This window comes from Cynocephalus volans, chromosome 11, assembly GCF_027409185.1.
Source record: "Cynocephalus volans isolate mCynVol1 chromosome 11, mCynVol1.pri, whole genome shotgun sequence".
In the NCBI taxonomy this organism is placed as follows: Eukaryota; Metazoa; Chordata; class Mammalia; order Dermoptera; family Cynocephalidae; genus Cynocephalus; species Cynocephalus volans.
The window spans coordinates 58,144,984-58,164,332 of record NC_084470.1 but is presented as its reverse complement, the minus strand read 5'-3'; the positions used below and the strand labels follow the sequence as shown (position 1 = coordinate 58,164,332).

Genomic DNA, 19,349 nt, shown 5'->3' with positions numbered 1-19,349 from the left:
TCTCTATATGGCCTTGTGTGGCTTGCCATGCTTCCTATTTCTAGGAATCTGTGGTATAACAAACTTTTTCCTTTACAACAGTAATTTCTGTGTCTGTGCCTTACCGTACCTGATAAAAACAAATCCCAGGTATCCTTAATATAATTACATTTATTGATATCTAGATGTTAAACCAACTTTGAGTCCCTGGGATTAATTTAAGTTAGTCATGGTGTGTGATTCTTTTTATATGTTACTGGATTTGGTTGCTAGTATTTTCTTGAGGATTTTTGCATCCATATTCATGAGATATTGATCTATATTTTTATTGTGATGTCTTTGTCTGGTTTTGGTATTAGGGTAATATTGGCCTCATAATATGAGTTCAGAAGGACTCCCTCCTATTTTTGAAGAGTTTGTGAATAATTGGTATTAATCCTTCTTTAAATGTTTGGTAGAATTCAGTGGTGAAGCCATCTGGCCTAGGCTTTTCTTTATGGGTAAATTTTTGATTACTGATTCAATCTCTTCACTTCTTATAGGTCTGTTCAGATTGCTCGTTTCTTTTTTTTTTGGCAGCTGGTCAGTCTGAACCCTTGACCATGGTGTTATCAACACCTTGCTCTAACCAACTGAGGAAACTGGCCAGCCGGATCGTCTGTTTCTTCTTGAGTCAGTTTTGGAAGTTTGTGTCTTTCTAGGAATTTGTCCATTTCATCTAAATTATGTAATTTGTTGTCATACAAATTGTTTGTTGGGAAATTAGCCAACAAAGATAAAGGTGCATCAAAGAAAGAAAAGTTATAAAGCTGGAAGTGAAATTCGAATCAAATGTAAATGGTGTTGTAGAAGAAATAGCTGACCATGGGAATGTGGTCACCTACACTTTTTTTTTTTTTTAATCAATATACAATGTAGTTGATGTTCGTGTCAACTGATACTTTTTGAGAGATTAACCATACAGCTAGAGGAACTTAGTAAAGCCAAACTTAAACACATAAGTGAGGTAAATGACTGAAGAAAAGATGAAGATGTCTCAGAGTAGGTGACACCTGCAAACTACTTCACATGAAAAGAGGAAAGGATAAAATGTTGGAAGTTAATCCAAACTTAGAAAGGAACGGGCAATCCCTATATAGGGATGTGAACCTATGGCATTGGTGTTATCAGCACCACACTCTCCCAAGTGAGCCACGGGTCGGCCCTAAGAGTAATGTTTTTGGGGCTGGCCAGTTAGCTCAGTCGGGTAGAGCACAGCCTTGTAACAACAAGGTCAATGGTTTGGATCCCCATACCAGCCAACTGCCAAAAAATAAAATAAAATAAATGTCAGGAAGGTGGATGGGGTGGTAGGCTGAGTTTTGAAAAAAGATTTCTTTAGTGTGCATCCAATCCCATATTTGTCTGTTATTATTGTTATAAAAACAAAAACAGAAAAAGAGTAATGTTTTTGCCTTTTCTGTTCCCCTATCATCCCTTCTCAAATAATTCAGTCCTGAAGTCATTAGACAAAAGAGAGGGAGGTATGAGTAACCATATTTACAATGACCTAGCATGGGATTGTAGAAGCCAAGAAGGGTAGCTTACAATACAAAGTGAAATGCTTACCAATACTTATAAGTAAAGTCAAAATTCCCTGCTGCAACCAAATTACATTTATACCCCATGGACTTAAGGAGGGTTTCAGGAAGCATGTTTCACAGTTCAATACATTGTTTCCAGTTATTTTCATGATTTACGATGGGGTTACATTCCGATAAACCTATTGTAAATTGAAAATATTGTAAGTAAAAAATGAGCATTTTCTAGACGTGATATGATGCAAAACACAAAACACAATATCGTAAAAACACTGGCAACATGGAACACTGTATAGTATCAGTTGTTTACCCTCAACATGATCACTTGGTTGACTGGGAGCTGCAGCTCACTGCTGCTGACCAGCATCCTAAAGCATATTGCTAGCCCAGCAAAAGATCAAAGTTTAAAAAAAAAAAAAAAATTTTTTTTTTGGCGGCTAGCTGGTACAGGGATGGTACTCTGAATCTTGGTGTTGTCAGCACCATGCTCAAAGTTCAAAATTTGAAGTACAATTTCTACTGAATGAGCATCACTTTTGCACCATTGTAAAGTCGAAAAATTCTAAGTCGAACCATCATAGATTGGGGACCAACTTATGGGTACTTTCAAAATACCTCCATAGAAAATACTAATAATTTACAAAGGCAGAAAGAATAATTTTTCTTTTTTTTTTTTTTTTTTTTAAGATGACCGGTAAGGGGATCTTAACCCTTGACTTGGTGTTGTCAGCACCACGCTCACCCAGTGAGCGAACCGGCCATCCGTATATGGGATCCGAACCCGGGGCCTTGGTGTTATCAGCACCGCACTCTCCCGAGTGAGCCACGGGCCGGCCCAGAAAGAATAATTTCACAGTAGAGAAGTCTGGCAGATACTCTTAGTCAACTCATCAAAGTAACACAAGAAACAAAATTATGTGCCACCTGATAGGATGCAATGAAAAGAACACAGCGTGAAGAAACATCAGACAAACTCACATGGAAAAACATTCTACAAAATAACTATTATAATCTTCAAAGGTGTCAATGTTGTGAAAGTTAAAGAAAGACTAAGCAACTGTTCCAGACTGAAGGAGACCTGAAACTTGATGTGCAGTGCATGATTCTGAATTGGAAACTTGCTATAAGGGACCTTACGGGGCAACAGGAAAAAATTGAATGGGATCTGCGGATGGTGTCAGGGTTAATTTACTGGTGCTAACGATTGTATTGTGATTATGTAAGAGAATATAATTGTCTGTAGGAAATATTAAAATTTCAGCATCTTACTCTCAAATAGTTCACGAAAAGAAAAAGCTCTTTGTACTGTATTCACAACTTTTCAATGAGATTGTTTCAAAAGAAAAACTTTAAAAAAGTGATGTAACCATTTCATTAAAAATGTCCATCTTTATAATGTATCCTTTATTTATTTATTCATTTATTGGTCTCTGGCTGGTGTGGAGAACCGAACCCTTGACCTTGGTGTTACAAGGCTGTGCTCTAACAATTATTTAATTTTTGATGATGTTAGCTGGTTAGCTTAGTTGGTTACAGCCCGCTGTTATAACACCAAGGTTTTTTTGGTTTTGGTGGCTGGCCAGTATGGGGATCCAAACCGGTGACTTTGGTATTATAAGGCTACCACACGGCATGGTGTTGTAACAATAAGGTCAAGGCTTCAGATCCCCATGCCGGGCAGCCACCCCCCCAAAAAAGGAAAAATTTTAGATGTTTTTCTAAAAAGTGAAGTATATAATTTTCTAAATTATTTTACTTGAGCAAAAAAGTTGAAATATCACTGTCCTGGAAAAAGTAATTTCCCTCTCCATGGCTGTAGGCAAATGAAATAGCTTTCTGAACCTCTCCAGTCGATTTTCTCTGCTCTGGTCACATGTTATTAACAGAAAACACATTGTGCTTGGGAAGGGGGAGAGTAGTACTCCAGGGTCTAATTCTTGGGTTCAAAAACCTGTCTCTAATACTTGCTAGCACATTACTTAACTTCTCTGTGCCTCATTTTCTTTTCTTTCTTTCTTTTTTTTTTAAAGATGACCGGTAAAGGGATCTTAACCCTTGACTTGGTGTTGTCAGCACCACGCTCAGCCAGTGAGCAAACCCGCCATGCCTATATAGGGATCCGAACCTGTGGCCTTGGTGTTAGCACTCTCCCAAATGAGCCACGGGCCAGCCCTCTCATTTTCTTTATCTGCAGTAATGCAGGTGTTCTTAGTACAGAGCATGGCATGTAATAAGTGCTCCATGAACATCAGCTATTATCAATACTTCAGGAGTCTAAATTCTTAAAGGGCATGATCCTATCTTAGTCCTATTTTATTCTCATTCTCTCTGCCCTAGACTGTTTATCAGGTCATCTTTCCCCAGTCTTTTTTCCTCTAATCTATCGTTCACACACCTGCAATTGTTATTTTCCTAATATATATATAAATCTGATCATGTCATTTCTCTGTTAAAGCTGGTTTCCCAATGCTTAAAGGTAAAGTAAAAATTCATTGCCACAACCAAATTACGCTTATAAGAGAGATTCACAAAGCATGCTTTCACAGTTCAACGCCTTTATTCCAGTTGTCTTCGTGTGTCCAGAATGTCCTTTCCTCCCTGATCACATTCTATTCATTTTAAAAAGGTCTCACAAAACTCGGCAGACTTTTTCACAAGCGATTAATCACTTGCTGCTCTAGATCATATATCATTATGTTTATAGCTCCATTAGGGCCAATTATACTTTGTTAATAATTTAAAACCTGTCTGCCTCTATGTAGGCCATTCATTCATTCATCAAATATTTATTGAACATCTATTAGATAACAGGCTCTGTTTCCAGCGCTGAGGATACACCCGTGAACAAGTCAAGATTAGGTTCTCATGTAATTTATGTGGACGATAAGAAAATGAACAAGAAAAATACCAGGTAGTGGTGAATACTACGCAGAAAATGCCGAGTGGGTGTTCAATATTGTGTGGTAAGGAATCGGCTTTCCGAAGAACGAATTTGAAAGCGCCTCTTAAGTAAAAATCAGAAAGGAAGACCTGTCACGATCGCGGGAACAGCTGGTGCAAGTCCCCAAGGCAAGAATAAAGTACTGTGGCTGGAGCCACAGGGGGCGGAAGGGCTGTGAAGCCGAAGAAACTCCGCGGCCTGGGCGTCCCAGATGATGTTTTACAGAGGACGGCGCAGACTCTCCGCGTGCGGGGCCCTTGGCCAGCATTCAACACCCTAACCGGCTTTCCGCTCGGCATGCTCACACCAGAACTATTCTCTCCGGCGGCGGCAGGCGATGACACACATTCTCCACGCAGTTGTCGACCGCATAAAACGATTCCACGCAGAACCCGGGCGAGAGCCAGACGCAAAGCACGTCGAAGCGTGTTGCGCATGCGTATGCGCGTGCTAGCGTCGGTTACGGCGCCCGTCCCGAAGTAGGGCGGGGCCGGGCATCAGCGCCGGAAAGGGGTTGGCTGGGCGGGGCCGGGAGGCGGTGGTGGTGGCTGCGCGCGCGGGCGCGCGCGGGCGACCGGGAAACGCTGCGAGGGCCTCGGCAGGCCAGGGGGCAGGGACGGCAGACGGAGACGATGGCTGCGGCGGCGGGCGGCGGCGGGTCGGGGGTGGTAGCGGGCTCTGCGGGCGTGGGGGGCGCGGCGGCGGCCGTGGGCCTGGCAGTTTATCGGCGGAAGGACGGGGGTCCGGCCAGCAAGTTTTGGGAGAGCCCGGAGACGGTGTCCCAGCTGGATTCGGTGCGGGTTTGGCTGGGCAAGCACTATAAGAAGGTGGGTTCGCGCGCTCGTGGGAGTCGGGAGGCCGCGCGACGGGGACCAGGGACGGCTGCTGACCTCGCGGGCCTCAGGCCGCCCCTCCCCCCCCCCCCCCGCGCGCCGCGAGGGACAACAAAGGCAGGCGCCGGGACCGCCACGCCCCCGCCGTACGCTTTCGGCGCCGGCGCGTCCCGGGCCTGACTCGGGTCCCGGGCTTCTTTCCTCGGAGCCCTTGCACCGCGGGCGAAATCCCCTGCTCCCCCTGGTGTGCAGGAGCGGGTCGAGCTCAGCAACCCGGAGGGTGTGAATCTTCTCTTTTGTTAGGTGTGTGAACAATGATCTTTAAGAACTCTCTGAGCCAGTGTGATAAAAGCAGCTTCATGTTTTGTTTAGAGACTAGTTTTGAAAGTGTTGAGGTAACCAAGGTTTTGCTACCTGTTGTTGATTTGCTAAAAGACTGTGGACGATTGTACCAGGAAGTTAAAAACAGGTTAACATCATGAATCATGGTATTGATGAGAACTATTAAAATGAGTTTTTAACTTCATTGTGCTTTTGGTTACGTATGGTGTGAGTACAAGAGTACAGTGTTCACTTGTACATAACGTGTTCTTTCCTTCTCTGAGAACCCAATTTATATTAGAGCTCCCCACTTTATAGAAGAAGTATTTGCCAGTTCTTGAAATTATTTCTTCGTTTGTTTCTCGTACCTTTGGAATGTAAGTTCCGCTGCGTTAGTGGTTTTCAAAGTTGTGACTTAACCCCTTATTTATAACAAATGTTTTTTAGTAGCGGAAAACACTTCCCCCAAATTTCCGGAGCACCCTCTTCAGTTCTGTACTTCCCCCCATTGAGGGCCATAGCACAGGGGCAAGAGCTTTGTGGGGCCTGTGCGTACAGCGTGTCCTGGAACATGATTGGTACTTAATGCTTCGCCCTTAGTAGTCGCCTAGTAAATATGTGTTGAGTGAATGAAAAGATAACTAGTTTAGGAACTTAATCATTTGAAGACTGTCAGCCTTTGACAGTTGTTAGGCATGGGCTAAGATCTTGGTTTCTTTGACATTACACTGTGGTACTTTCAGAAATGACCATTTCAAAAAAAAAAAAATGACCATTTCATATCACAAGTTTGAGGAAGTGAGGGACAATAATTATATTTTTAGATGCTTTGAATTTTTTTCCCTCCCTCAAGTCACTTTTGGGACTGTAGGTTGTTTTCATCTGCACGTAATCAAACGAGAGTATTGCCCTTCCTTATATAGTGATAAATTGGTCATTTTTGTGTGTAGGCAGTAGAGCCTCTGGAATTGGCTGAAGAAACTGAATGTTATGAAAACAGTTGTTAATTTTTTTAAACATGTTCCCTCCAGCCAATGCTTTGGGTCTTAAATTCAATGAAACTTTAAAACAACAACAAAAATGCTCAGGAGACACATTCCTTTGAATATGAAGGAAGAGAGTGGAAAAAGGCAAATAATAGTCATTTCTACCTCTTCAAACTCTCAGTGTATATCAGATTGGGCTCAGCTTTAAGAGGGTGGCTTTAGGCTTGGATAATCCTTCAGACATTTGTTTGGGTGGGTGAGAGGCAGACTGAAGGGTTTGTTCTACCACTGCACTAATGTTGATTCAGTGTCCCTGAGGCTTTAGAGACAAAGTCAAAGTTAGGTTTGACTTCTCAGGACTTTGCGGTTTATTTTGGGGGGTGGGGGGAGGGCAGCGGCCAGTATGGGATCCAAACCCTTGACCTTGGTGTTACAACACCACACTCTAACCAATTGAGCTAACCCTCCAGCCTTTCTCAGGGCTTTGGAAAGCAAGAGTATATGTGTTTCTTGGGTTTACTCAGACTCAGAATTGTGTATCTCTTAGGCCTGACAGCCAGAATTCATACTAATCAGAAGGTTCTTTGATTCTTTTCTACACATTGCTACTGTGTGTACACATTGATGGGTTTAACTAAACATTTTATTACGTTTAATACTGCATTTTCAAGCAATTAGTTTAAATGTGGGCAACTTATATGAAGTAAGCGTAACATTGCTAGTTCCATTTTTATTGATGGATTTATCCATGCATCAGGGAACAACTGAGCATCTGTCATATGATATGTCCTCAGTCCTGAATGATAGATATTATTTACCTTATTCTACAAATGAGAGGAACCCAAGGCTCTGGATTTAAGAACTTCTCTAAGATCACAGGAGTGGTAGATTTTGAGATTCAGTGAAGATTTTGCCTGGGTCAAAAGTCCAAATTTTTTTTGCTACACATAATTTGTTTCTTGTAGGAACTCACACTCTAGTGGAAAAGTTAGTAAACCTACTTGTACAACCCAGATGAATTCAAAATAAAGGAACTTCTTTCATTATCATTGTTTTCTAAATGCACTTAGTAGGTGCTCAGTAAATATTTGTTGAGTGATTAACAAGTTTAGGAACCTACTCATTTAACTTCGTTGATAAATTTGGTTTAGCAACACAGTGAATACTTTATGACTAGGATTAGCTTCAACTAAGCCAAAGGAGTCCAGATGAGGTGACCACCTTAGCCTTAACTAAGAGGAACTGAAGCACAGGGAGGGTTAACTGCTTGCCGGAGGGAGGTTGCATTTTAAGTCCTGCAGCATTGCAGAAGCTTGTTCATCTCCTTTCTAAGCTGCCTTCTGTGTATTATTGGGTGCATGTCCTACATTCTAAATTTGATAAAGATGAGGGCTGTACTTCTGTCCATAGATTCTGAGTGGTTTTCATATTATAAAACATTACCAATGCTGATATCAAACTGATTCAACGCAAATACCTCGGATGTGAAGTATATCTATAAGCCATTAAATTCCCAGGTACGTTTCTTCCCAAAGTTTGGCGTATTTCTGAAATAAGATTTAAGATTTCAGGATGATTACTAAAATTAGGCTAGATTGCTTAATGAAGATATTTTTATACCCTTTACACAAATTATTTGACAATTAAAGAGAGTTAAATGGTTTTTTTTAATGGAACATTTCCTGCAATAGGATTGTTTAAGGTCAGGTTTAACTTTTGATACTTCATTAATGCTGTAGATAATATTTAAAAAATTGATAAAACTTTCTGAACATATCTTCCTGACTTTCCTAATTGAAATACTTTGAGACTAATGAGTTTTGTTTTCTTAAAACATGGTATTGAACTTTTTTTGATCAAAAGATAAGATGCTTATAACTTAGTCTATATAATCATTAAATTTTTTTTTTCCTAATTAAGATTCAGTGTTTGGAAAGCTTTTAGGAATTTTTCATATGTTATGTGATATTTTTGGAAGCAGTTGAATGAAATCTCATATCAGTATGGGATAGTGAAATGAACATTACATTTGATTGGAATATGTGAGTTCAGTACTCCTCTTGGCTGGTAATTGGTGATGCCCTTGATCAGATCACTTGCTTTCTGTGTGTTTAATTTTTCATTTATAAGTTGGGAGTAAGGCTGTGACTCTCATAGGACTATTGTTAGAATCAAGTGAGATAGTTCTTGAAGATGGGAGGGATTATATAAATATGAATTGGTAGTGATACTTATGCGATATAGCCTGTGGTCAATCTGTTTCATTCTTATTGGTTAAATAGAATGTTAAAATTTTGAAATTTTTAAGAGTTGATTTGAAAAGCTAAAGTTGTGCATTGGCTGCCTTTTGAGGGGGGTGCAGGTATATTTTACACTAACAAATTAATATTAAATTTCATTTATGAATTAGATATGTCATCTCTTACATGCATTTTCATGTTTAGTTATTTTCAGGGTGATTTGGGAATAAATATCTAATCAGAGTTAAATATTTTATAATTTATTATTTTTAGCAGCTGGCCGGTAAAATATTTTATAATTTAAAAATTGGACTTGAAAATACCTACGGTTTGATTGGGCTTTAACCTGGCCATCTTTATTCTAAAACTATAGGGTTTCCACATGAAACCTTTCTTATTCTGAATGACAGAATATATTGAATGAAACATGTATAAGTAATGAAGTTTAGGGTATATACAAAGCTATATTTACCATAGTTATTAAAAATTACTTTTTGCCTGGAAGGTCCATTTGATTCCAGTTGAACATCTTTCCCTCAGGATGTTGTCTTTTTTAGCTTTAGAATTTGGCATTGTTCAGTTATCTACAGTTACCTGAAAAGTAAAGAATTATGGTTATTTTTTTTTACATCACTTTTTTATGTTGCACAAAAACTGCAGTACATTATATGACCCCTTTGGGTAACGTGTATTTGTTAAAGGTTATTAAGTTACTTTGTGGATGTGTACAATGCATTTTGCCAGTTCTGTAGGATAAGCTTGCAGAGTTTATTCTTTATTAAAGGTTATACTGTGTTAAGTTTTACTTGCTAATTATTTACCAATTGAGTGTTATTTATTAAAGATTTACTATGTCAAGTAAATTGGAAAAAAATGATGTTGAATTCTCACTTGGAAGGGTATAGTTCTTCAAAAAACTAGACTTGCTAGTTTTTGTTGGGAATTGGCAATAAATTATAGGAAACGGGAATTTTAAGTAGTTCTTAAGATTAAAAAAATTGCTTAACTGGTTTTTAACTTTTAAATTATTATAAAATTCATTTGTTAACTGAGATATATACTAGTAGCTGAAATGGATTTTTTAAAAAAGTCTAGTGTTTCTTAAAGTGTGGTGCCCAGACCAGTAATGTCACTTGGGGACTTGTGAGAAATGCAAATTCTTGGGCCTGACCTGTTGAATTAAAGACCTATTAGAAACCCTGGGGTTGCAGCTAACAATCAGTTGATTCTATTGCATGCTAAAATTTGAGAACCATTATTTTAGACTGACAAAGTTGACATGTGCTTAATTGTGTGAAACTTGTCTCCAGTGTTTGACTCATGTTTGCCATATGTGGGTCATTTTGTGACCAAGTAGAAATATATTCTTACGGAACACCCTCAAACTAATATAAGGAAGTTTTTTGTAGGGCTAAGAAGGAGTGATCTAGAAAATGAATAGGCAGAATTTTTCTGTAAAAGGCCAGCTAGTGAATCTTTTAGGCCTTGTGGAACATGCAGTCTCAGTTGCAGCTCAACTCTGCTGTTGTACTGTTGCACAAAAGCAGCTGTAGTTGATACATAAATGAATGTGTTGTACTTCAATAAAACTTTATTTATGGACACTCAAATTTGAATTTCATATAATTGTCAAGTGTCATGAAATATTCTTTTAAAAAATTTTCTCCCCAATTATTTAAAAATGTAAAAAACATTCTTAGCTGTGGGGCACACAAAAATAGGAAGCTGGCTGGATTTTGCTGACCTCTAGTCTAAAAGGTTTCATGTGAAATAAAACATTCTTACAAAATGCTAGTCTTCAGCAGTTAACTGAATGTTGGCTACATCATTTACAGTGGGAATATAATGCACCTCAACAGATGAAAATTTGAGAGGCTATTATGCTTAAGAATGATTGCCGTTTTATATTATGCTGTGTCTTTGATTGGCAGTAGCACAAATTGAGAGCCATTCAACTTAATGTAAGTAATTGTAGACTTTTCAGCTGATGTCATTTTGCCATACACCACTCATTTAAAAAATATTGTAATAGAAACATACCACATTAACCTTGAAATGTTGGCTGGTACTTGGAAGGAGGTTTGCTCCAGGAAGACAATTTAGTTGTTCAATAACTTTTATTTCTTTTAATTAATTAATTAAATTTAATTTTTTACTATTTTGGCAACCGACATATACAGGGATCCAACTCCTACCTTGGTGTTATCAGCACCGCACTTTAACCAATCTAGTTAACCAGTTGGCCAGCCCTGTTATCTTTTGTGAAACTGAAGGGGGGGCTGACCCTGTGGCTCACTCGGGAGAGTGCGGCTCTGGGAGCGCAGTGGCACTCCCGCCGCGGGTTCGGATCCCATATAGGGATGGCTGGTGCGCTCGCAGGCTGAGCGCGGTGCGGACAGCACCAAGCCAAGGGTTGCGATCCCCTTACCAGTCACAAAAAAAGAAAAAACGAAACTGAAAGGGAAGAAGTATAGATGTTTCTCCTCAAAATTTGAGGTTTAATATATATTTTTTTTAATTGAGTGTATTGGCTTCTCAATGTGATATTGAACATTTAATACTAAATTAAAATTTTACATTTTATTTAATTCACTAATTTATGCTTTCCCTTTCATGTTACCCATTATCTTTCCTTGCTATGAAGCTACCTTGCTGTCTCTACCACTAGTTTGGCCTTTTGACATTCTCTGTGTCAGTGTGGATTACTTTTCTTTTCTTTTTTTTTTTTTTGTAGTAAAAAACACATGACATAAAATTTACCATCTTAATCATTTTTACATGCATACACATATTTGTTTTTGTAAGCTCCTTTACAGCAGAGAGCATGTTCTATAAATCTGCCACAGTGCCAGTGCTTAGTAGATACTAGGAAGAAAGCCAACATTCTCTTCTGCAGCGATTGTACCAGTTTTTGAATCCCTGTCTTTATCTTGCAGTATGTTCATGCAGATGCTCCTACCAATAAGACACTGGCTGGACTGGTGGTGCAGCTTCTCCAGTTCCAGGAAGATGCCTTTGGGAAGCATGTTACCAACCCTGCCTTCACCAAACTCCCTGTAAGTACATCAGCTTATAATACTGGGGCATCTAGAGTCTCTATTCTCTTGGGTGCAGCCTACAACTGTTTTCCTGTGCTGCTGCTAGCCTATAGAATTTTTTTTTTTTTTTTAAGATGACCAGTAAGGGAATCTTAACCCTTGACTTAGTGTTGTCAGCACCATGCTCTCCCAAATGAGCTAACTGGCCATCCTTATATAGGGATCTGAACCCGTGGCCTTGGTGTTATCAGCACCACACTCTCCCGAGTGAGCCATGGGCCAGTCCTAGCCTATAGAATTTTTAAAAAGTAAAAAAGAGATGAAACCTCAACAGAATTTTAGTTATAGGATATTATTATATTTTAGCCATAGGAAGCTTCTTTTTCAGGAGTCTTTTAACATTTACATTAAACATTGCAACAATCATTATAAACACTTAACTATTAATATTACTGTGTTGCAGTTCCCTGTAGTGTACTATACCATGTCTTCTCCATTCTTTCTCCTGATTCAGGTCTTCTGGCTAGAATACTATTGTGTGGAATTTTTATGTTTTGTAGGTGGGATACTTTCTGAGTTTGTATCAGAATATAATTCTGTTGCCTTTGCAATTCGTATTTTGACTGATAGTTTGATGTGACATAGAAATATTGGGTTATGCTTTATTTCCTTTTGGAATCTGTAGGTTTTGTTCTGTCTTTAATATTTGATTTTGTAGAGAGAAAAATCTGATACTACCTTTTGATTTCCATTTTTGGGAGGCAGGGGAGAGACTGGCTGTTACAGGAGGGATCTAACCCTGGACCTTGGTGTTATCAGCATCACACTCTAACCAAGTGAGCTAACCAGCCAGACCCCCTGTTTTATATACTGATCTTTTGAAACTTTTTCTTGACCTTTGAAATTCAGAAATATTCAGAAATAGTTGTGATAATACATGATTTGAAGATTCAATTATTTTTCTTTAGCTCAAAGAGTATTCAGTCTATTAGTCTTCTCTGCTTTTCTTATACTCCTTTTTTTTTTTTGGTCTTTTTTTGTGACCGGTAAGGGGATTGCAACCCTTGGCTTGGTGTTGCCGCACCACACTCAGCCAGTGAGTGCACCGGCCATCCCTATATAGGATCGGAACCTGTGGCGGGAGAGCCGCTGTGCTCCCAGCGCCGCACTCTCCCGAGTGAGCCACTAGGTCGGCCCCTTTGTTTGTATTTTTGAACTCTGTGCTGATATTAAATTTTCAGGAAATATCTGCCGTGTCTTTTCTTATAATTTTCGTCTCTCTTTTTTTTAGTGACTGGCCAGTACATGGAATAATTCTTGTGTTTCAATTCACTGATTTGAGTTATTGCAGTTTCCAGTCTGCTGCCTCTTTTGAATCTGTGATTGATAGGCCTTTTTTGGGGGGTGTCTTTTTTCATCACTGAACTTTCTTCTTCTTTTTTTTTTTTTCTCGTGACCGGTGCTCAGCCAGGGAGTGCACCGGTCATTCTTATATAGGATCCGAACCCGCGGCGGGAGCGTCGCCGCGCTGCTAGCGCAGCACGCTACCGAGTGCGCCACGGGCTCAGCCCTGAACTTTCTGTTTTAACAACTCACTGATCTTTCAGATATAATTGAGAATAAGAAATAATATTGTTTTACTGGTCTTGCATTAAATGTGTTTACTTTGCTTATAGTGTTTTTGCCATCCAGACAATTATTTTCATTTAAATATGTTGATATGTTTTTGAATCATATTTAAGAAGCTTTCCCCATTCTTAGGTTATAACGAAATTCAATCATGTTTTCTTGTAGTACTAGTATGGTTTTATTTTTTACATTTAACTTTGATCCATTTAGAACTTATCCTGGTATTTAGTATGAGAAATCGATCAATTTTTGTCTTTTTCCATGTGGTTATCTAGTTATCCCAGCAAAATTTATTTGTTTTTTGTTTTTGTTTTTTAATTAGCAAAATTTATTTGAAAGTGCTTCTTTTTCCTACTATTTGAGCTCACCAAATGTTAAGCATTTGCTTATGCACCAATTTCTGAGAATGGATGCAAAGAGTAATACAATGTGTTGTTTGTCCTCAGAGAGCTCACACTCTAGTGTACTATGTGAATTGTGCCTTTCACTTTCCTGGCGATCTCAGGAAATGCTTTCCATGGGACAGGACATTTGAATTGAGTCTTGAAAGCTGAATATGAGTGCTTCAGGTAAATGCTGGAGGATGAGATTTTCAGGCAGTGGTAACAATGTGTAAAAGTGTTAAGGCCTGGAAAAATTAGGTACCTTAAGATAGTTGCAGATAGTTCAACATGACTGGAGCTGAGATATAGGGCAGTAGACAGAGAGATGGTCTATATACAGAGAGATGGGCTAGAATCAGTGATAAAAGTGAGAGATGGGCTACAGACAGAGAGATGGGCTAGAATCAGTGATAAAAGTGCTAGAAGTATGTAGCATTTATCTTGAAGGTGATGGGGAACCACATCACAGAGGAAAGTAGAAAGTGGCTTGGTCAATTTTGGGTTTTAGAATAACCCCTCAGGCTTTAGTGTGAAGAATGTCTCGGAAGCTGTTGAAATTGGAGGCTTTGAAAGCTAGTTCTCCATGAAGAAGATACTCTCATCATCCAAGTGAGCTGTGGTGAAGGCCTGTGGAGGAAGCAGTGTATTCAAAGAGGACAGAAAGGAATTGGAAGAGTTTAAGGGGATAGAACTTTGTGATTTTCTTGGGGGAGAGGGGCTTGTAGGGCTGGAATAAGAAAGAATTGACTGGGGTGACTGTCCTGAGCAGTCAGATACCTTTAGCACTAAGGAGAAAACCAGAGTAAAAGGTTTTTGGAGAAAGATATTCAGTTTAGTCTATTGAGATTGGATCTCCTATAGGCACCTCAGGTTTGGAAATCCCATATTATAGTAGGAAATCAGATGTGGGGTTCTAGGGAAAAGGATGAATTGGAGGAAGAGATTAGGGACTTACTTGGTACTGGTTGAAGCCACAATTGTACAGCAAGAGCATTCCTTCTATTTTTTTCTTTTTTCTTTTTTTAGGTGGCTGGTTGTTAGCAGGGATTGAACCCTGGACCTAATTCCTTTTGATTTCGTTTTTAGCTTAACCCTTTAAAATATCTACTTTTTATTGTATGATTTGTATTATATATACTTAATATATTAGCATTGTTGTTAAGTACACATGTATAATTTATAAATAAATTTTAGATGTTTAGTCCATGCTTTTTTACTAATGGGAATTACTCAACTGGATAATCAGTACATTTCATTTTCCGCACCTTGTGACTGAGGTTTTTTGATAACTCTTTTATAAATGAAAAATTATTTCAAAGTAAACATTTGCAGGAATAGTACAGAGGACTTGTATTTTCCCTTCACTCAGAATGGCCAGTTGTTAACATTTTAATAATTTGCTTTATTATTCTCTTTTTCTGTATGTGTATACTTATATATTTTTTTTTCTGAATCATTTGAAATCTCCATATTCCTTTACCTCTAAATAGGTGTGTTTATTTCCTGTTCTCTTAAATTGTGAATTAGATTAGAATGATAAAATATGGAGCTGGTTGAAGTTTTCAGTTGTTTAAAACATTGTACATATTGATTGTACTTCATCAAGTATAACGTAATTTAGAATAAAATTTACACATAACATGATATAAAGTATTTTATATATTATGACTTACTTTATATTGGTATTCCTAATTAGGAATGTATGAGGGTTTTAAAAATGATATTTATAAAGGGCTTTGCTCCCTGTGAACTAAACCATTATTTACCTCTAGATTTTAAAGATTAGGGAAGAATATTTTTAAGCATAAGCCATAATTAAAAATAATTCATGGCTGGGCCGAGCCCGTGGAGCACTTGGTAGAGTGCTGCGCTGGCAGCGCGGCGACGCTCCCGCCGCGGGTTCGGATCCTATATAGGACTGACCGGTGCACTCACTGGCTGAGTGCCGGTCACGAAAAAACGACAAAAAAATAAAAAAATAAAAAAAAATAATTCATGGCTTAGTGCCAGTGGCACCACGTATACTTTTCTTTCTCTGAAAATAGTGTTCAGCATTATTACAAATCAAAGGGATTGATATATTTTGTAATGGTGTAGAACAAAAATGGATGAGGGAGACAGTTAATAGAGCAAAGAATGTTTTAGTGAAACATGTAAGCAATTTATCTTTAAAAGTTTTTTTTTTCCTGAATAAGCAGTACTGGTATAAGATTACACTATTTGGGCTGATTCCTTTTTTTTTTTTCCTTTTTAAATGAAAGTGGAAGTTTATATACTACTTGTACCCAAATCATACTGTATATCACTTAAGGCTCACAGGGTATATTCTATCAAATGCTAACTGAGAAGTTAGAAAGATTTGGAAAGAATAAAGGATTTTATAAGACTAAAAATATATTGCATAGGTAAATGTATTGTGAATTGAGGCAAGAAAAAAATATTTTCACCTCCACTAAAATTAAGAATTTATATAATCCCGTCAAGGCTTGGGTACATGTGCATACATAACATAAACATGATTGTAATAACAGAATAGGCTCATTTTTCCATTCTGCCTTTTATTTCTTATTTTTTTATTTTATATTTTTTGCTGGCTGGTACAGAGATTGAACACTGGACCTTGGTGTTACCAGCACCACACTTTAAACAACTGAGCTAACTGACCAGCTATATTCTTCTTTTTAAAATAGATCATTAGCTTTCATGTTTAGAAAACAGCAAAGCTCTAAGACCTAGAAGACTAGAACGTCAAGTCAGAGTCTAAAGTAACTGAAGATTTTAAATGTGTTTATTAGATGTCCAAGATTTTAAACTTGTCATTGCACTTAAAAAATTAATAATTTAATTTGCAACTAGAGTAAAAATGTAGCATTTTCCTGACCTACTTTTACTCTGCCATAGTATGTATTTCAGAACAGAGAGACTATCTTTGGGAACGTGAGACTAGAAAGGAGAACATAAGTATTGTATGAGTATTGGAAGTGAGCCTTTCAGTTTGTTGCTTAGAACTCTGATGAGAGTACACTATAAGCAGCAATTTAAGTGAAATGGTGTGGGGAGTTTACTTTGTGGAGCAATGATTTAGTTTCATTTCTTTATAATTTCTTATTGTGAAATTTAACATACAGAAAATGAGTAAAACAAATTTTGACTTAAATAATTACAAAGAGAACACCCGTTTAACCATAATCCAGGTCAGAAATAGAACATTGCCAACAATCCAGAAACTCTTAATGTATCCCTTCCCCAATCATAAACCTTTTTCCCCCTAGAGGTAATCTTTTCCTTGCTTTTCTTTTAGGTATTAGCATGTTTGCATGCATCTCTAAACAATATAGTATAGTTTTTTATTTTAATTTTTTTGTGGCTGGCCAGTACGGGAATCTGAACCCATGACCTTGAGATTATAAAGCTGCACTCTAACCAGCTGAACTAACCAGCCATTTGCTTTTTTATTTTCTTTTTTTTTTTTTTTCCGTGACCGGCGCTCAGCCAGGGAGTGCACCGGTCATCCGTATATAGGATCCGAACCCGCGGCGGCGGGAGCGTCGCCGCGCTGCTAGCGCAGCACGCTACCGAGTGCGCCACGGGCTCAGCCCTGCTTTTTTATTTTCTGAACAAAATAGTGTAGTTTTGCTTGTTTTTGAATTTTATTTGACCTTGGTGGTTACTAGCACCACCCTCTCTCAAGTGAGCTAACCAGCCAGCCCCTCACTGTAGTTTTATTTTATTTTGATTTTATTTTTTTCTCAGTATAAAATTATCAATTACCATATGTAGTTTTTATTTTTATTATTTATTTAATTAATTTTTTAAAGAAAATGAAATTTTATTAATATTACTTTTTACATTCTAGGATGTTGTTGTGGAGCAGTTGGGACAGAGGGGGAGAGGGGAAAGGGGAAGGAAATGGGATGGAAGAAGGAGGGAGGAGGATGGGTGGGATTGAGGCCTGTGGGAACTCCCCTCATTCCCATAGGGGAGACTGGGGGGCTTCCAGCTGTGGCTTGGTCATTGCTGGGCTGGGTGCAGATGCCAGGGGGGTGAGTAAAAGCCCTCGCCCCCCACCATCCCAGCTTGGGAACCCAGGGCTCTTCTTGCTGGGTTGGTTGCATGCGTTGGGGGTGCATTGTCAAGGCCTGAGGTCCCCCACCAGCCCTCCTTGGTAAAGTCTGGGGCACTTCCTGTGGTGGCTTGGTGGTCACCGCTGGGCTGGCTGCAGGTGTCCCCCACCCTCAGGATTGTTTGTGGGTGTCTGGAGGCATTGCTGAGGCCCCTGTCCCTCCCCCCTTTCTGGCTTAGTATCCTAGGGGACTTCTGGTCTTTCTGTGTTATAGGTGTTCTTTGAAATGAGACCTTTACTAGTTTATATGAAACTTTGTCTCTGGTTGCGGGTACTTTGTTTTTTCTTTGAGTTCCGTGTTGGATTATTTGCTGTTCCCACCATTTAAACTCTACACTAGGACTAATTTGTTATCCTTTGCTTACTTCTAAAATGGAATTTCTCGTGGAGACAAGTACTTTAGCTGTGTGTTGAGCTAGATTGCTGCTTTGCTGCTGTTTCCCTAGGGAAGGCTTTTTGTGCAGCTCAAGTTTTAATGGTTGACTTTATAGTTCTCATGAGATCCAGTACACTCGGGTTGTGTGGAAACTCTGGTCTGGGCCTGAGTCTTTTCATCAAACTGTACCCCCTGTAGTTCTGTATTCCTGACCTGTCTCCTCTGAGTGGTCCTTTGCTGATAGGGGTGCAGATCAGCTGTCCTTGCTGTGCCCCAGTGTTCTCCCGGTGGGCCCATCTCCCCCACTGCCCATGCTGCAAACAGTTCCCATGGGGCCAGCCCGTGGCTCACTTGGGAGAGTGTGGTGCTGACAACACCAAGTCAAGGGTTAAGATCCCCTTACTGGTCATTTTTTTGAAAACAAAAAAAACCACTCCACTTCCTATGGGACGGGCCGTGTGCCGGTCCCTTGCAATGATTCACCGGCCTCTGAGTGGCTCCTTTTCCTTGGTTTTTGTGGCTCCTCACTCCTGTGTGAATCCACAGGAACCCTATTAGTGGTCTTGCTGGCCCAGGGGTTGGCAAGTCCCTCTTCTCCTCTCGCACCTCCAAGCAACTTCCATCTGGAGGGCACGGCTGCGGCTTTTGCCGGCTCTTGCTCCATGCACTCAGCAGCTCCAGCCTGGATGTGGCTGGAGCTCCAAATGGTCCAAGAGGTTTTTTTCTTTCTCTCATCGTGGCTTCTCTTACCTTCATGCACTCTGTCGGCCTCTCCTCCTCTTCCCCTGAGCTCTAGTGGCCCCAACTTGGTTGTCGTTGCTTTTTTATAGTTGTAAATTGGTTGATTTGTGGGAGAGAGTGATTCTGGGGACCATCTATTCTGCCATCTTGACCAGAAGGTCCTCACTGCAGTTTTAATT

The 19,349-nt window shown here is 39.3% G+C and overlaps 1 protein-coding gene across 8 annotated transcripts in view; it reads left to right on the top strand.

Moving 5' to 3' along the window:
• Nucleotides 1-5,034: 5,034 nt before the first annotated feature.
• SMARCC1 (SWI/SNF related, matrix associated, actin dependent regulator of chromatin subfamily c member 1) overlaps nt 5,035-19,349 on the top strand; it is a 195,822-nt gene continuing 181,507 nt past the window's right edge. For all 8 annotated transcript variants that reach the window (XR_010024852.1, XM_063113542.1, XM_063113541.1 and 5 more), the window contains exons 1-2: nt 5,035-5,327; nt 11,817-11,936. Coding sequence is in view for 7 of the 8 variants with exons in the window: in XM_063113542.1 (XP_062969612.1) it covers nt 5,133-5,327; nt 11,817-11,936 (315 nt within the window). In the remaining variant the exon portion in view is untranslated. The remainder of the gene's footprint in view (nt 5,328-11,816; nt 11,937-19,349) is intronic.